The sequence below is a fragment of the Lithobates pipiens genome, unplaced genomic scaffold (genome assembly GCF_037356315.1).
Source record: "Lithobates pipiens isolate NorthernLeopardFrog02 unplaced genomic scaffold, aLitPip1_a1.2 Scaffold_19, whole genome shotgun sequence".
Classification (NCBI taxonomy): domain Eukaryota; kingdom Metazoa; phylum Chordata; class Amphibia; order Anura; family Ranidae; genus Lithobates; species Lithobates pipiens.
The window spans coordinates 196,701,110-196,720,178 of NW_027507764.1; the positions used below are offsets into that span (position 1 = coordinate 196,701,110).

Genomic DNA, 19,069 nt, shown 5'->3' on the forward strand with positions numbered 1-19,069 from the left:
GTCAGTTAAAGCCACGCAGTGCCGAATCGCAAAAAGTGCTCTGGTCAGGAAGGGGGTAAAATCTTCCGGGGCTGAAGCGGTTAATTAATATGAAGGTATATATTCATTTGTTAAACTCACTTGCTAAACTCCGTGAATGGGTTAACAAGATGATGTGGCTTTTTATTAGGTTATGTTTTGTTTTTTTGTTTTTTCGTCACTTTGATTTATAGGTAAGGTTTTTGGTGGATAAACGTCACCATTGCCTTTAATTTAATTATTTACAAATTTAGCTGTTAATATTCATAAATTGCGACTTTTTCTATTTGGTAAGGAAGGGATGCCCATATCCAACATGGCGCCTGTGGTCCCGCACCCGAGACTCAGAATGAGGTGTGGCTTTGCTTATAAGGTGGTGAGTCAACACGCTGCCTGTTCCCCATTGACAACGTCGCATATAATGAAAAGCGTATGGAGGAGGGTACCTGTTGACGTCACTACGCTGTCTTATTAGGGAGACGGGAGTTTGTTGCGAGCCAGCCGACTTTTTTAAACATATAAATGTATGTGCAATACTTTTTTCTATAATTAAAAAAGTGTGTTAAATCATTGCAGCCATCTATCCAGTGCTATTTATTCCTAAGATCTTCTGTGCAAGTAAAGTCCTTGGCTGGGCTATAACCATATGCCTGTTTTTTCTTGCTATATGGTATGCATGATTTTCTTATGGTGGTGGTGCATTTCTTGGAGTGGATCCCTGTGGTGTCATTATCATAAGGATTTATTCCACCAACTTCAAGTACTGAAACATATCAATGTGACATTCCCATTTATGTAGTTTTCAAAATGTAGAGTAGATAGATGTTACTTGTGGAAACATTAACGTGTATGTAAACCCAACATTTCATATTCCTGATATGTGCCTGCTGTACCATGTAGTTGTATGACAAAGTGTCCTGTTCTCTTTGTATTGATTCTTTTGTGAGAAATCCCTGGTGATCCTGCCAGTCCCTCTGCTTTCCTATTAAAAACAGACTACCCTAGGCATGAAAGCAAAGTGTGGTCAGTTCTCTAGCTGTGCTGGGAACTCAGTATACTCTCCTCCAATGATCAGACTTCTGTTCACACGCCATTCACTAGGAAGTTCAGTGTACTGCTGTTTCTCCTCCCCTAGCTCTCTGTTCTTAACTGTATAATGACCACTTAGAAAACAGGGCAAAAAAAGGTATTTATAATGTTTTTTTTTATATCTATACACAAATGTTTTGCCTTTCATTTCTATTTTAAATTGAACGGGGTGTTTACAAGGTGAGAATTTACATACACTTTAGTCAGTTATATGTGCATGCTGGTAGGTTCAGTTGACTGCTGGCCTCCCAGCATGGTAAGGGATCTAGAGTATGATCACAGACCAAGTATAACCCTGCCAAGGGATGTACTAGGATAACCCAGCATAAAGGCAAACAATACCCTAGAATGTTAGGTCAAGAGTAGGGGGTCACAATAAAAATGCAAAAAAACTTCATCCAATGTCCAAGTGGAGTATTCAGAGTCCATGTGAGTTTATGATAGTTCATATAGGGATGCACACTTTTTCAGTGTCATACTTTTATCACCATCAGCAATCTCTTCCAGATGGGATCTGAGACATTTCCTACCAATACCATGTACTGTAAATTAAAAAAATTAAAAAACACAGGAGAGAAAGCACCACTATCTAAGGGTAGTATGTATGGAATTTCATGAAAAAAATAAAACAATAAGATAATGTACTCACATACAAGTATTTGGATATCACATTTCTCTAAGTACTCTGCAGGATGACCAATGGGGAGAATCTTTCTGGTAGATAAATTCAACAAAATATTCATTGAGGGCTCTCTGAGTTTTACTGATGAGCATGGATAGAGAAAGCACAAAACAAAGAGAATGCACTAGCATTTATTAAATCCCATATATAAAAAGGAGACAGTAATACACTTATATATAATAAAAGAAAGCTGCAGTAATAAAATTGTACCTGCAGGTCATGAGGTCCTAGGTGTCAGGGCTGGGCTCAGCCCTTCCTTCTCAAAGCTGGCCGCTCAGCTGTCGGCTAATTGCCAGCTCCTGCCTCTCCACAGTGACTCACCTGTTGATGATATCCTGCTCGTCAGTCCTGCCTACTTATGCCATCCAATCTAGGTCACATCTCTAGAGACACTCTCCTGTGTTCCTGTTAAAGACTTGCTTGGCTGACATCCCTTCTGGCTCCAGATCCTGCTTGCTGTTCTACTACGCTCATCTCTGGCTCCCTGATGTTTTGGCTTGTCTGACTATCCATTCCAGTTCCTGAACTCTGGCTATGTTTTGACTACGTTTACTCTGTTTACCTTTTTTTATTATTATTAAACAAGTGTGATTTAACTGTACTTCTGTCTTAGACTGATTCATGGTTTCTGACAGTAGGCGAAGGCCATGAATTTATAAGATGCAGTCAATCCACTTGTTGGTAATATTTTTTCCAGATTGGATGAGCAGAATCACTGCATGGATCAATTTGCCATGGCATTACAAACGCTCCTGAGTCGCACAGCTCACCTCAACTGTGGCTGCTCCAGTACATGTGACTCATGAGACTGTTCTTTTGTCCATGGTTGTAGGGGCTCTTTACCATGAGATAATCCAATTCTAAGTTATTTCCTCACCTATGCTTCCTCTGGTTATTGGTTATCCTTGGTTACAGAGGCACAATCCCTCTTTTGATTGGCTCCCTGCTGAGGTTCTCTCCTGGTCGCCACAATGCAGTAAGACATGCTTCCAAAAGGTAGCCAATGTCCTGTGTACATCTTCACTCTCCACCCTGCCGGAGGAGTACCGCAATTTCTTTATCTTACATCATCCTCTTACTGGGAGTACCTTAGGTTTTTTTGCCAGTGTCTTAGGAATTGGAGTGTGTCAGTCCTTGAGAGACCTCTTGAAACAGGTGCTCAAGATTTTCCCTGAACAGCAGGCCTAGGAGTTAGCCGAGCTGCCAGCGACTTTGTGTTTTGCAATTGACGCAATCAGAGATTCTATCCTTCAGATCTCTCGCCTTACACTTGGGTTGGTGCATATGCGTATAATCTTATGTTTAATAAAGAAATTATTAAATAAGAAAAATAAAAAAGAATTCTATGTTTGAAAAATTGGTCAGCCTAAGCGCCATGCAAAAAGCTCCTGGCTGGTTTTCCTTTCTGCGGTGTAAGGCTGTTTGGAGATGATTTGGAAAATTATATCCAAAAGATTTCAAGTGGGAAAAGTACCCTTTGCCAGTTAAGAAAAGAAGTAAACGTCCCATTTAAACAGGCTCTTTCTCTAGTGCCAGGGGCATCAGCCTCCAGGCAGACGCAACGGCCTCCACCATCAGGTTCAAGAGTTAAAACTGAGAATCAATCCCAGGGACAAAAAAGGTCCTGGGGGGAGGAAACCTACAAGACAGAATGCTAAAGCCTCTTTATGAAGGGGCGTCCCCACTTGTTTGAGTGGGGGGAAGACTGCTACAGTTCTTAAAGGACTGGCAGGAGGATTTTCAGGACAGATGGGGGGTCTCTACAATAACTCCAGGTAGCAAACTAGAGTTTCGAGAATTCCCGATTCCTCGTTTCCTCAGATAAAATGTTCCCAAAGATCCAGAGAAAAAGAAGTCTCTCCTTTCAAGTGTTAGACCGACTTTTGACACAAAAAGTGATCATGGTGGTTCCCATGGAAGAGCAGGGGTTGGGGTTTTATTCAAACCTTTTCACAGTGCCAAAACCAAATGGAGATGTCAGACCCATTCTAGATTTCAAAGATCTAAACCGGTTCCTAATAATTAGATCTTTTTGCATGGAATCAATCTGATCAGTAGTCTCCATCCTACAAGGAGGAGAACTTCTGGCATCAATCTACATCAATTATGCATACCTGCATGCACCTATATTCCCCGCTCATCAAAAATATCTGCATTTCAAAGTGGAAAAACGTAATTTTCAGTTTGTAGTTCTACCTTTCGGTCTAGTTTACAAAGGTCCTGGCCCTTCCTCTGGCCAGATTAAGGGCCCAGGGTATAACGATTATAGCTTATCTAGACGACCTGCTCTTAATACAATGGTCGGTAGCCCGCTTAGACCAAAACTTAGGTTGGGACCTCAACCTAGAGAAGTCTTCTTTAAAGACAGTAAGAAGACTAGAGTACTTGGGTCTGGTTGTAGATACAGCCCAGAATGGGTGTTTTTACCCCAGGCAAAATCAGCACCATAAAGGAGCTGATTCAGGGAGTCAGGGCAAAGGTTCCTTCTATTCGCCTTTGTATGAGGTTGTTGGGAAAGATGGTGGCTTCATTTGAAGCAGTTCTCTATGCTCAGTTTCATTTGAGACTGCTGCAAAACAGTATCCTGTCTGCCTGGAACAAGAAAGTCCAAGCATTAGATTTTCCGATGCGTTTGTTGCCAATAGTGCGTCAGAGCCTCAGTTGGTGGCTGAGATCCGAGAATCATTCTTACCAGTTACATGGATGGTGGTAACAACAGATGCCAGCCTTTCGGGTTGGGGAGCAGTCCTGTAAGAGACAACTTTCCAAAGGAAATGGCCTAGAACCGAGAGGACCTTACCCATCAACATTCTAGAGATTCGGGCTGCATACCTAGCCCTAAAGGCCTGGACATTCAGGTGATCCATTCTGACAACGCCTCAGCATTGGATTATATCAATCACCAAGGGGGCACCACAAGTCGTGCAGCCCAGGGAGAGGTAAACCAGATCCTAACCTGGGCAGAAAAGCATGTGACATGCATATCGGCAATCTTCATTCCAGGTGTAGAGAACTGTCAGGCGGACTACTTAAGTCACCAGCAGTTGTTCCCGGGGGAATGGTCTCTTCACCCCGACATAATCCTGGCTGTATGCCAAAGATGGGTGATCTCGGATGTAGATCTGTTTGTGTCCAGGTTCAACAACAAGATTGACAACTTTGTGTCAAGAACAAGGGATCCACTTGCATGCGGGACAGATGTGTTGGTGACCCCATGGGATAAGTTCTCACTAATTTATGCTTTCCCTCCTATTCTGCTGCTACCATGACTTCTTCTCAGGATCAAGCAGGAAAAGAACTCTGTGGTTCTTGTGGCCCCAGCGTGGCCTAGAAGATCTTGGTATGCAGAAATAGTAAAGTCGGTGGTAGGGGCCCCATGGACCCTACCACCACGCCCAGACCTGCTGTCGCAGGGGCCAGTGTTCCATCCTACCAAACGCTAAATTTAACAGTTTGGCTATTGAAACCCACATTCTGAAGAATCACAGGCTTTTAGGCTCAGTGATAGTTACCTTGATTAGTGCAAGGAAGCCAACTTCCAAAGTCATTTATTATAGAGTCTGGAAGGCATATGTTTCCTGGTGTGAATCCAGGGGTTGGCATCCCAGAAAGTATGTCATAGGTAGAATCCTTGCTTTTCTGCAAATGGGGTTATAGATGAAGCTGGCCTTGAGTACTATCAAGGGCCAGGTCTCGGCCTTATCAGTATTGTTTCAATGTTCGCTTGCTTCACATTCTTTGGTTCAAAGCTTTATACAGGGTGTACTGCAGCTTTATCCACCGGTTAGAGCACCCCTGAACCTTTGGGACCTGAATTTAGTTCTGTCGGCATTACAGAAACAGCCTTTTGAGCCGATACAACATATTCCCTTGGTCCTTTTGACAGGGAAGCTATTTTTTTTCTGGTAGCCATTTCTTCTGCAAGAAGGGTATCAGAATTGGCGGCTCTTTCTTGTAAAGAGCCATATTTAATCATTCACAAGGATAGATTAGTATTGCGTCCTCATCCTAGCTTTCTACGGAATATCAAATTTTCATCTAAATCAGGATATTGTTCTGCCTTCATTTTTTCCAGAACCCTGTTCTATGGAAGAAAAGTCACTACATTCTCTGGATGTAGTGAGAGTGGTCAAAATCTATTTGGAGGCGACTGCTCAGATTCAGAAAACTGATGTTTTGTTTGTGTTGCCTGAAGGTCCTAAAAAAGGACAGGCAGTGTCGAAATCTACTATTGCTAAGTGGATTCGGCAATTATTCAAGCTTATGGTTTGAAGAGGAAAGTTCCACCTTTTCAAATCAAAGTACACTCCACCAGCGCTGTTAGTGCTTCATGGGCAGTGCATCACCAGGCCTCCATGGCTCAAATCTGCAAGGCCGCAACTTGGTCTTCAGTCCATACATTCACCAGATTCTATAAGGTGGATGTAAGAAGGCATGAGTATATCACCTTTGAGCGCAGTGTGCTGCAGACAGAAATATAGGCCCTCAGGTCTGATTGCACCCTATTTTTGTTTGCATTTCCCTCCCCTCAGATAGCATTGCTCTGGGACATCATATACAGTAAATAATGTGGCTCTGTGTCCCGTGATGTACGATAAAGAAAATACGATTTTTATAACAGTTTACCTGTAAAATCCTTTTCTTGGAGTACATTACGGGACATGGAGGGTTCCTCCCCTCTTCTAATACACATATATTGCTTTGCTACAAAACTGAGGTACTCCCAGTAAAGGAGTACCTCAGGAGGGAGGGGATGCGTTATATAGGGAGCTAAACATTTCCTGTCTAGGTTGTGCCAGTGTCCATCACCTAAAGGTGCTTATATAACCTATACAGTAAATACTGTGGCTCTGTGTCCCGTGATGTACTCCAAGAAAAGGATTTTTCAGGTAAGCTGTTATAAAAATCCTATATATTTTTGACAAAGGTCAAGCTGATAGTTTGCCTCCACACCAGTTATATGATTGCGCAATTGACCTTCAACCTGGTGCCATACCCTCTCCTGGTCGGGTTTACACTGTCGGTCTTGGAGGATAAGGCCATGGAGGAGTATATTGCAGACGCACTTCCTCAAGGTTTTATCCATAAATCCTCGTCTCCTGCTGGTGCTGGTTTCTTCTTTGAGAAGAAGATCGGTGAACTGAGACCTTGTATTGATTATAGGGGTCTCATTCGTTTCACAATTAAGAATGCCTATCCGATTCCGTTGATTATGGAGTTATATGACCACCTCAAGGGAGCAACAGTTTTCACAAAGCTTGATTTGATTTGAGAGGGACATACAATCTTGTGAGGATTAAGTAGGGCGACCAGTGGAAAACTGCGTTTAATACCAGAACAGGCTATTATGAGTACCTCATAATGCCTTTTGGCCTTTGTACTGCCCCAGCAGTTTTCCAGGAATTTATTGACAATGTCCTCCAAGATTTGTTGCAGTTATGTTTGGTGGTTTATCTCGACCATATACTAATTCTTTCCAAGTCCCTGGAGAGCCAGCACACTGATGTCTGTTGTGTGCTTCAGAAGAGAGAACAATCTCTATTGTAAATTGGAGAAGTGCGAATTCCATCATGAACAGGTTAAATTCCTGGGTTATGTAATTTCCACTGCTGGTTTTTCGATTGACCCAGAGAAACTTTCAGCAGTCCTACAGTGGCCCGACCCGTGGGTTTACGTCCTCTGCAGCATTTTCTTTGTTTTGCCAACAATAAGTTTATTTGTAACTTCTTGTCTCTGGTCAAGCTCCTGACTGATACGACCAGAAAAGACGGTAACCCACAGAGTTGGTCTCCCTTAAGACCTTTGAGAGTCTCAAGGCTGCCTTTGTTTCTGCTCCTGTGTTGCCACATCCTGATCCTACGTTACCTTTTATCCTTGAGATTGATGCTCCTGAGACTGGAGTTGGCACCCTTCTGTCTCAACATCCTACCTCTGAGAGCGCTATGCATCCTTGTAGCTTCTTTTCCAAGAAATTATCACCTGTGTGCAATTATGAGATTGGTGACAGAGAGCTGTTAGCGATCAATTTAGCCCTGAAAGAATGGAGACATCTCCTCGAAGGTACCACTGTTCCGGTTCTCATTCTTAATGACCATAAGACTCTCACATTCTTGTCTGAGGCTAAATGCCCCTCTCTCAGAAGAGCACAATGGGCTCTTTTCTTATCTAGTTTCAATTACATTGTCTCATTCTTACCCAGTACTAATAATGTAAGGGCCGACACTTTGTCATGACAATTTTCCTCCACTTCCAAGATGGAGTCAGTTTTGGTTCCTGTGATTCCTCCTGATTGTATACTGGCTACGGTTTGCAGCAGTCTCACTTCTCCTTTGTGTGACAAAATTCTTGCTGCTCAGGTCCATGCTCCTCCTGAGAAACCTTGTGACCGCTGCTTTGTCCCAGAGAGTCTCTGTACTGCCGTGCTCCAGACTTACCATTCTCCCAAGGCTGCTGGCCATTCTGGGAAGAATTAACTCTTTTGGGCCATTTCCCAACAATTCTGGTGGCCTAGTCTACGGGCTGATGTAACCTCCTTTGTAGCTGCCTGTTCCATGTGTGCTCAGAGTAAGTCTCCACGACACCTTCCAGTGGGCCTTCTACAACCCATACCCAATGGAGAGAGGCCCTGGACCTGCCTGTCTATGGATTTCCTTGTGGAGTTACCCAACACCCAGGGCAACACAGTTATCCTTATGATGGTTGACTGATTCTCATAAATGTGCCATTGTATGCCACTTAAGAAGTTGCCCACCTCTGAGGAACTGACTTCCAATTTTGCTTAGGAGATCTTTCACATACATGGGCTACCCAAGGTGATTGTCTTGGACAGGGGTAGTCAGTTTGTGTCCCAGTTCTGGCAAACCTTTTGTGCAAAGTTGGGAATTCAGCTTGCTTTCTCCTCTGCATATCACCCGCAGTCTAATGGGGCTGCAGAACAACCCAAACAGTCCTTGGAGCAATTCATACGTTCTTGTATTTTTGACCATCATAACAACTGGTCAGACCTCTTACTGTGGGTGGAGTTTGCTCACAATAGTGCCTTGAATTCTGCTTCCCGATTGTCCCTGTTTATGGCAAACTTTAGTTTCCAACTTTCCATGTTGATTGACTCATTTGTTCCACAGATTATTTCTGCGTTAGAGGAGTATCTTTGTGGTCTTCACTCCACTTGGGCACAAGTCCAGGAGGCTTTGCGACATGCTAATGATAGGTACAGACTCCATGCTGACCACAGACGCCTGCCTGCACCTTCCTACCAGATTGGGGAGAGGGTCTGGCTGTCATCTCACAACCTCTGACTTCATGTTCCCTCTCTGAAGTTCGCACCTTTGTTTATTGGGCCTTTCAATATTCTTCGCAGGATTAACTAAGTGGCTTATGCATTAGACCTTCCTTCAAATATACGTATTTCAAATGTATTTCATGTCTCCTTATTAACCACTTCAATACCGGGCACTTAAACACCTTCCTACCCAGACCAATTTTGAGCTTTCAGCGCTGTCGCACTTTGAATGACAATTGCGCGGTCATGCTACACTGTACCCAAATGAAATTTGTATCATTTTTTTCCCACAAATAGAGCTTTCTTTTGGTGGTATTTGATCACCTCTACGGTTTTTATTTTTTGCTAAACAAATAAAAAAATACCGAAAATTTTGAAAAAAAAAATGTTTTTTTTTGTTTCAGTTTCAAAACTTTGCAAATAAGTAAGTTTTCTCCTTCACTGATGGGCACTGATGGGGTTACACTGATGGGCAATGATAAGGCGGCACTGATGGGCACCGATGAGGTGGCACCAATGAAGTGGCACTGATGAGGTGGCATTGATGGACACCGATATGTGGCACTGATAGGCGGCACTGATGGGTGGCACTGATGGGCGACACGGATGGGCACTGATAGGTGGCACAAATTGGCATGGATGGGCATGGATAAGTGGCACAGGTGGGCATGGGTTAGGCGGCACAGGTGGGCATGGGTAGGTGGCACAGGTGGGCATGGGTAGGTGGCACAGGTGGGCATGGGTAGGCGGCACAGGTGGGCATGGGTAGGCACTGATAGGTGGCACAGATGGGAACTGATAGGCGGCATTGTATTATAATATATTGCACTAATGGATGCCAATCAGTGCCAATCAATAATGCATGCCAATCAGTGATGCCCATTGTGGGCACTGATTGGCATCCATTATGGGCACTGATTGGCATCCATTGTGGCACTGACTAGAATCCCTGGTGGTCTAGGGTGGCATACCTTGTCCTTGGCATCCCTGGTGGTCTGGTGGCGTCCCTGGTGGTCCAGTGTGGGCATCCTCGGGGGGGCTGTGCTGATAATCGATCAGTACAGACCCCCCCTGTCAGAGGAGCAGCCGATCGGCTCTCCTCTACTCGCAGACAGACGCGAGTGAGGAAAAGCCGATCACCGGCTTTTCCTATTTACACTGTGATCAGCCGTGATTGGACACGGCTGATCACGTGGTAAAGAGTCTCCGTCGGAGACTCTTTACCGAGATCGTAGTTGCCGGGTGTCAGACTGACACCCCGCAACAACGATCGCCGCGATGCGCGCCCCCGGGGGCGCACAGCGGCTCATAATCCCGATCACGTCATATGACGTCCGGTCAGGATTATGAAACCACTTTGCCGCCGTCCATTTGCTATAGGGCGGGCGGCAAGTGGTTAAAACCTTTGGTCTGCAATCACTTTTCCACCTCGGTGCCTCGTCCTCACCCTGTACAAGTTAAGAACCATGAGAAGTATGAAGTACAGTCCATTGTTGACTTCCGTAGGTTCCGTGGGTGCATACAGTACCTGGTGCATTGGAAAGGGTATGGTCCGGAAGAACGCTCTTGGGTCTCATCCTCGGAAGTACATGCCCCTGTCCTTCTCCGTGATTTCCGTAGATGTTTTCCACTCAAGCCTGGTGGTCCTTTCGAGGGGGAGGGATCATTAAGGGGGGGTACTGTCAGGGCTGGGCTCAGCGCTTCCTTCTCAAAGCTGGTCGCTTAGCTGTCAGCTAATTGCCAGCTCCTATCTCTCCATAGTGAATCACCTGTTTATGATATCCTGCTCATCAGTCCTGCCTACTTAAGCCGTCCAGTCCAGATGATCTCTGCCTTCGCCTTGGTCACATCTCTAGAGACACTCTCCTGTGTTGCTGTTATAGACTTGCTTGGCTGACATTTCTTCTCATTCCAGATCCTGCTTGTTGTTCTACTACGCTGTTCTCTGGCTCCCTGATGTTTTGGCTTGTCTGACTATCTGTTCTCGTTTCTGAACTCTGACTATTTTTTGACAGCGTTTACTCAGTTTACCTTTTTTATTATTATTAAACAAGTGTGATTTAACTATACTTCTGTCTCAGTCTGATTCATGGTTTCTGGCACAAGGTCCCAATAATAGGCAATAGCACTTTGGGTGTGGAACGCTAGTGCAGGCTTCTCTAGATGCCAGATGACACAGGAAACAGCACAGGGAGACATAAACCAGCTGGGATAGGCTGAATAGACACAAAAGGTGGCTGCAAAGGACCACATTGAAGGGACTTTTTTTGTTGAATTTACCTACCTGAAAGATCCCCCCCCCACCCCCGTTGGTCATCTGGCTGAGTACTTAAAATGCGTTAACTAAGTACTAAGTGAGTACAAAGTGAGTGCATTACCTTATTGACTTAATTTTTTCACAATATTCCATACATACTAGCACATTTGACAGTGGCACTTTCCCTTCTCTTTTTTATTTACATGGTAAGGGACCATCTTAGCTTTTCTCTATGAACTTTCACCATGGCAAAATGCTACAAGTTCTATGCCAACATTGTGATTTTTCTACCAATGTTTTTCTACAAAAACTCAGAATGCAGCAAAAACTACAAGGTCATTTTGGGTAGACTTGTATTTTAAAGTCTCATTTGCTTCTGACTTTTTTTTAGTGACGTCTACACCAATACACCAAAACTAAATCCTGAAAAGCTAAAATCCCTTAAAAATATACGAGAAATTACAGGTATGTAATTTCAGGAATTACAGGTATGTTCATGAATTAGCTTTTCTGAGCAGGCCCCTCTTAATCCTCTTGTATTTTATTGTAGTATAACTGTATTGTCTCCCTTTTATATTGTAAAGCGCTATTTAAATCCTGTATTATAATAATAATAATAATAATAATAAATGGTAATACAATCGAGAATATCCATTTTTATTGTTACCTGGTTGTATGGTGCAATTTTTATTTTTATTTTATCTAAATCGTGATTTGTGCCACATGAAAAATAAACTGATACATATTTTTTCTACACATTGTTAAATACAGCATTCTGTTTTTATTTGATAAGGCTGCTGCAAGAAAAATGTATATAGTAAGGCAAGCAATTAGAAACAGGGCCAACTTTATTCTTTCTAATGCCGCGTGCAAACGTAGCGGACTATCCGGCGGACTTAGTCCGGCGGACTTCCCGCCGGACTGTCCGCCGGGCTTTCTGAACGGGCTACTTGCTCACACACGGCACTTTTTCAGCCTGTAAAAGAGCTAGAAGAAGGCACGGTGGCCTGGCAAGAAAAACCGAAGAGGGGGACAAGACCCCCGAAGTCGGAAGAAGAGGGCGGCGGCGAGGAAGAAAGCCGGGCTCCTCCACTACCAAAAGAGCTAGAAGAAGATAGAGGAGGAGTCCGGCGAGAAGACCCCCAAAGACGGAAGACCCCCGGAGCTGTGCAATAAACTATTTTAACCCTTGTGTGTTGTGTTTTATTTTTACTTTTTTTCCACAGGTGAATGGGGAGGGGTACATTGTACCCCATACTCATTCACATAGGGTGGGGGGCCGGTATCCGGGGGCCCCCTTATTAAAGGGGGCTCCCGGATTCCGATAAGCGCCCGGCCTGCAGACCCTGACAACCAGGTTGTCGGGAAGAGGCCCTTGTCCTCATCAACATGCCCTCAACAAGGCACCCCCCCGTGTTGAGGGCACGCGGCCTGGTACGGCTCAGGAGGGGGGGGGGTGCTGATGATTTTTTTTCGGCGTTGGGGTTCCTCTTTAAGTCCATACCAGGTGACCGGGCCAGAGACGCCTCCTTCGCTGGCCCCGTCTACCTGGAGACGCGCTCAAAATGAGCGGACTTTTCTCCGCGCGGGAAAAGTCAGCTCATTTCAAAAGTACGGCGGACTGGCATACCAACGGCCGGATTGTCCGCCGAAATGCGAGTCCGGCGGGAAGATTGGAGTGCAAAAATACTTTCTAAGTCCGCCGTACTTTCGGGTAAAAAAAGTCCGCCGGAGGCTACACATGGGGGGATTGTCTTGCGGACTTGAGTTTGCCGGACTTTTCCACCCGATTGTTTGATCGTGTGTACGCGGCATAAGGCAGTATCTTATAGCAGCATGGTGCACAGAACAAATTTAGCAGAGACAGTATGTGTTTGTTTACTTTATAATAATTCTATAACTAATTTGCTTATCTGAATAATGGTTACATTGTTTTTAAAGGAATATAAGATATTTAATTGGTGCACTGTTTTATTAAATATCCCTTCCAGTTGTTTTATCATAGGCTTAACTAAAATCAGAAAAATATATTTTTTTAAATTAATTATTATTTTTAATAATAAGTGGCATCTGCAGGCTTAAGAAGTTTATGTACTGAGTGCATGAAAGCCATGATTGGCTTTCATGGTGGTCACATGATCATGAACAACACTGGCCTGGTTCCTGGCTACCATTTGAGACCTGGATCTGACATTTGACAGCAATGTCTGATATATAGGAAAGGGCACAGTTTTGCATTAGCAGTTCTCACTAGAAACTTGTCTCCTAGCATATTAGACCTAAACTGGTTTTGTCTTTTTTAGACATAGATGAAAGTGCAGTAATACAGGATCTGCATGTTGTATTTCCAGTTACTGCTACGCCACTAAGAGGGGGGGATTTTGCACTAAGGGTGGGGATTGGGGCAGGGAAAGGGACTTAAAAAACTGGTAGGGGGTGTACTGTATATTCAGGGCCGGTGCAAGGATATATTTCAACGTAGGCGAAAATGCATTTTGCTGCACCCCTTCCCCGCAACCCATTCCCACCGTTCCTCTTGGTACTCCCTGTCTAAAACTGAGCTGGTACCTCCTTCACTTTGCGCCCGTAATGTGATGGGGCGCAGTGTGCAGGATGTTACACACCATTGAAAATGGAGCTGTTCTGAACTTCCACTAAATAGCACTGTGTAATGAGGGGGTGGGGTTATGCATTCCTTGCTTACCCTCATTGGCCACAGGCAGCTGGCAGGTAAGACCAACTAAAACTTCAATGGCTGGGTTCCCCCCATTAGCAAACTCCCAGATCACCCCCCCCCCCCAAAAAAAACTCCCACTGAGCTCACATCTCCAGATTTCCCCACCCTGATTACACCCCCATATACCCCCCTCACCCTGATCACACCTCCCCAGATATCCCTACCCTCATTACACCCCCAGATACCCCCACTCTGATCACACCTCTAGATAACTCCCCCTCGCTCTCATCACAGCTCTAGATACCCCCCCACTCTAATCACACCCCAAGATAACTCCCCCACCCCAATCACACCTCCCCAGCCCTGATTACACCTCTAGAAACCCCCCACTCTGATCACACTCCTAGATAAGCCACCCAATCACACCTCACCAGATACCCCCCACCCTGATCACACCTGCCCAGATACCACTACCCTAAGTACACCCCCAGATACACCCCTAGATAACCCCCAATCCTGATCACAACTCCCCAGATCCCCCTCCCACTTTGATCACACCTCTAGATAACCCCCCACCCTGATCACACCTGCCCAGATAACCCTACCCTGATTACACCGCCAGATACCCAGATACCCTCCACTCTGATCACACCCCTAGATAACCCCCACTCTGATTACACCTCCCCAGATACCCCCCCTCTGATCACACCCCTAGATATCCCCTCATCAGCCTAATCACCACTCCCTCAGATACTCCCCATTTAATAACCCCCCCCCTCACACACACACACACACCTACTTCTCCCATAACATGCCTCCCCTGATTCCCTCACTCTGATTACATGACACCCCTAGATATCCCCCTCTCTGATTGCACCACATCCCCAGATACCTCCCCAGATTGATCACCCCCCTCCCCATAAACCCAGTCTGGTCACACCCCTCAGATCTCTTCACCCTGATCACAGCTTCTCTACCACACACACCAGATACCCCCCCCCCCCCCCCCTCCATCATCACACACACCTTATGTTTACCCTCAGATCTTGGCAGTTCCTCCCAGTCCTGCTGGTCCTCCTCCACATGATGTCAGTGGAGGAATCTGCAGCAAACAGGGTGTGTTAGCTGTCATTGGGGCAGGCATGACAAGATCTCCCCCGAATCATCGGTAGACAGCAGCAGCTGCAAAGACTGGGAGCCTCCTCCATCCTGAACTCCTCCTCCACTGGCCTGACTTCAGTGTGCACAGCCAGCGCCCACCTCCATGCTGCCTGATAGCAATTGCCCCGCCTCCTCTTGCCTTCTCGCACACATGGGAATCCCACCGTTCCGCCTTTTTCTGCCTCATTGGATCCGCTCTGACAGCTGCTCTCCGACTCTTTCCCGCTGACAGCAGCCTGCCTACTAAACAGCAGGCAATCTAAAGCTTCCTTGCTGAGCCCTCTCTTCTATGGGATGCAGGGTGGAAGTTTTAGTTTGCCTGCTGGAGGGACAGGTGTTAAAAATCCAAATCCCCAGAAAGTGCCTGGGGATCCAGATTTTTGACACCCCCAACCCTGATGCCCTAGGCGGCTCCCTGACATGCCTATCGCTGGTGCTGGCCCTGTGTATATTAAAAATAAAAATTGTGACTGAAAAAGAGACTTTATCCAAACATGAACATATTAGAGGGGTAAAAGGAATTGATAACAACAAATTTTTTTAATTTTGTATCTGTCTTTATAGCAATAACTGGCTGACGTTAGAAGCTCATGCATTTACCAGTGATGTGCCCACAACAACATGGAGGGTGATTTTGTTCCTTCATAGCACAGTTTATTGTATTGTGGTCCTGTTTCTCTATAGCAGACTCTTCATTTTTGCCATTTTCTTTGTAAAAAAAAAGTTAGATGGGATAGACACAGCAAGGGGTGCAATTTCTGCTTGTTGCTCGCTTGAACTAATATGATGCTGACTGATCGCTAGATGGAGATCACACAACATGAACCTAAAAAATAACCACTCTACTCTAATGACAAAATTATTAAATTAGACCCTCTTTCTTTTGCAGGATTTTTAGCAATACAGTGGTGGCCAGAAATTTACGCTGACCTCAGTATTTTTGAAAACCTTGAAATAATCAGGGGCAGAACAAAATTATCGTAAGTATAGTAAATGTAAAGAATAAGGTATCTGAAGAATGAAAACTTATTTAATAGCAGACATTTGTTAATAATTAGTGCATGCCACATACTAAGTTTATCTGAGGCCCCTTTCACACTTGTGCAACTTGTCCTGTGACTTGGGACTGCAAAGTCGCATGACAAGTCGTACCCCATGATTTCCAATGAGTACCATTCATATCTGTTCGACTTCAAGTCGCACCAACTTCAAAGTTTTTCCTGTACTACTTTTGTCCAGCTTTGATGCGAGTTGAGGTCCGTAGACCTCAAGTTTACACAGGCATTCCCTGAAATCGCAGCAAAATCACACGACTTTCAAGTCGCAGCAGTGTGAAAGGGGCCTTAGGATGACTCATGCAAGCAGAAGTGAGAAGACCTCTAAGAACTGGCTGTAAATGCCCTGTCAAATTCTTGAACATACTGTATATTTACATTTGATGTCCTTTAGCTACTAAGTACCCTTAACAGCATCAGACACAGAGTCCTGTTGTTTTTTACTTTCCTCTTGATAAAGGGGCTTTGTTATTATGATGCTGTTCTATGCACTCAGGAGGCATTGTTTGCTATAAGCATGGGGTCTGGCTCAGGCAGATAGCTGAGCAAGGACCATATCTCCCAACTGTCTGAGATGAGAAAGGGCACCTTTCTGCAGTATGTGTGCAAAGACACAGCCCTGCCAGATCTGCATCTGCGGCTACCTGCGGCTAACTATTCCCAGAAGTCGGTGCACATACCTGGATTATACAAGTATCTGCACCCCCCTAAAAGGTGCCAATTGTGGCACTGGAGGGGGGGAGGGTTCCGATGAGAGGAACTTCCACTTTAGGGTGCAGGTCCGCTTTAAGGAACGATATATATGTTATTTCTGGAAATAATTTCATACCAGCCCCATAGCATTATTATACTGGCCCAACCACATAACATCATTATTTTCTGGTTCACAAAAGGGAAAAGCATGCATTTTAAAGCACATTTGAAGAGTGTATTATGCTCACCATTGCCCATCAATGCAGCCTGTTCAGTGCCCATCAATGCAGCCTGTTCAGTGCCCATCAGATCAGCCTGTTCAGTGCCCATCAGATCAGCTTGTTCAGTGCCCATCAGATCAGCCTGTTCAGTGCCCATTAGATCAGCCTGTTCAGTGCCCATTAGATCAGCCTGCTCAGTGTCCATTAGATCAGCTTGTTCAGCGCCCATTAGATCAGCTTGTTCAGTGCCCATCAAATCAGCTTGTTCTGTGCCCATCAGATCAGCCTGTTCAGTACCCATCAATGCAGCCTATTCAGTACCCATCAATGCAGCCTGTTCAGTGCCCATCAATGCATCCTGTTCAGTGCCCATCAATGCATCCTGCTCAGTGCCCATCAATGCAGCCTGCTCAGTGCCCATCAGCTCAGCCTGTTGAGTGTCAATCAGCTCAGCCTTACCTAGAGAAGAGGAGTCAGATTATGTAGAGCGGGGATCTCCTGTTTACCCCGTGTGGCGGCTGTCCTCAGACGAAGTCCCACCTCCTATGATAGATGTCACCAGTGTGCTGCCTATCATAGGAGTCGGCTAAGGAGGCGGGACTTCATCTGACAGCTGGGCAAGTGGGAGATCCCAACTCTGTATAATCCAATGGAACTCGCCCCTCCCCGTCCGAGACAGACCAAACCCCAGCAGGACTTAGAGGATGGAGGTTGGAATTGGTGCTGCCGCACTGGATATTTCACAGCCCAGGCAAATATAGAGATGGATGACTCAGACATCCTAACCTGCAAAAACTAATTTCAGGAAGGTGGCAAACCCAATTTAACACAACTAGAGGATGATCAAATGAAATGGAATCAGTGTACAGAGGTTTAATTCTTCTGAGAGATATTAAAGGAACACTCTAACCACCATGAGCACTTCAGTAATTTGAAATGGTCATGGTGGTAGGAGTCAGTATGTGCAGTGTTTCTGCTTGAAACAGGTAGGGGGGCAGAGAGAGAGAGAGAGTGGGACTGAGAGAGAGGGAGGGCTGAGAGAGAGGGGGGCGACTGACAGAGAGATGGGGGCTGAGAGAGAGAGGGGCTCAGAGAAAGAGGGAGAGTGGGTGGAGGGTGATAGAGAGGGGGGTGAGAGAGTAGGAAGGTGATAGAGAGGGGAGTGAAAGAGAGAGGGGGTGAGAGAGGGAGGAGGTTGAGAGAGAGAGAGAGAGAGAGAGAGAGAGGGGGAAGAGAGAGAGAGGGGAGTGAAAGAGAGAGGGGGTGAGAGAGGGAGGAGGTTGAGAGAGAGAGAGAGAGAGAGAGAGAGAGAGGGGGAAGAGAGAGAAAGGGGAGTGAAATAGAGAGGGGGTGAGAGAGAGAGGGGTGGGAAATGGGTATTCTCAGTGGTGAGCCACTTACTGTGGATTGCAGTGCTCAGCCATTGTTGGTAGTGGGCAGTCCTGTGTGGCCTCGGGGATTAGGCTGGGTCCTGGGTTTGTGCCCCCAGCTCAGACATAAAAGAGGCTTTCCCCTGCCACATAGTCCCAAGTCAGATAGAGAAAGAAAAAGACAGTCTTGCATACACTTTTGTGCGACGGATTTGTGTACTTACGATCAAACTTCCCGACAAAAAGTTTTGTTGTCAGAAAATTTGAGAACCTGCTCTCAAACATTTGCGTGTGGAAATATTCGACAGCAAATGTTCAATGTAGCATACATCGGACTTTCTGACAACAAGCTCACATCGAACATTTCCCGCCGGACATTCCGATCCTGTGTACGCGGCTTTAGAGTAATTCCAAGTTTTCCCTTCTAAATCAAAAGGCCTCAGTCACCGCAAGGAGTTATTAGTAAGTACTGTAACAAACATATTACCAAACTTCAAACCAAAGAAAACACAGAAAACAGAGTATTCTTCTCCCAAAGTGTGTACTGTCCTGTAATAAAGCATT

General features: G+C 45.3%; 1 protein-coding gene across 1 annotated transcript in view; it reads left to right on the forward strand.

Moving 5' to 3' along the window:
- Nucleotides 1–19,069, forward strand: part of LOC143998036 (epidermal growth factor receptor-like) — a 64,520-nt gene that overhangs the window by 36,225 nt on the left and 9,226 nt on the right. The window contains exons 8-9 of the mRNA XM_077493815.1: nt 11,720–11,793; nt 16,056–16,146. Of these exons, the coding sequence (XP_077349941.1) occupies nt 11,720–11,793; nt 16,056–16,146 (165 nt within the window). The remainder of the gene's footprint in view (nt 1–11,719; nt 11,794–16,055; nt 16,147–19,069) is intronic.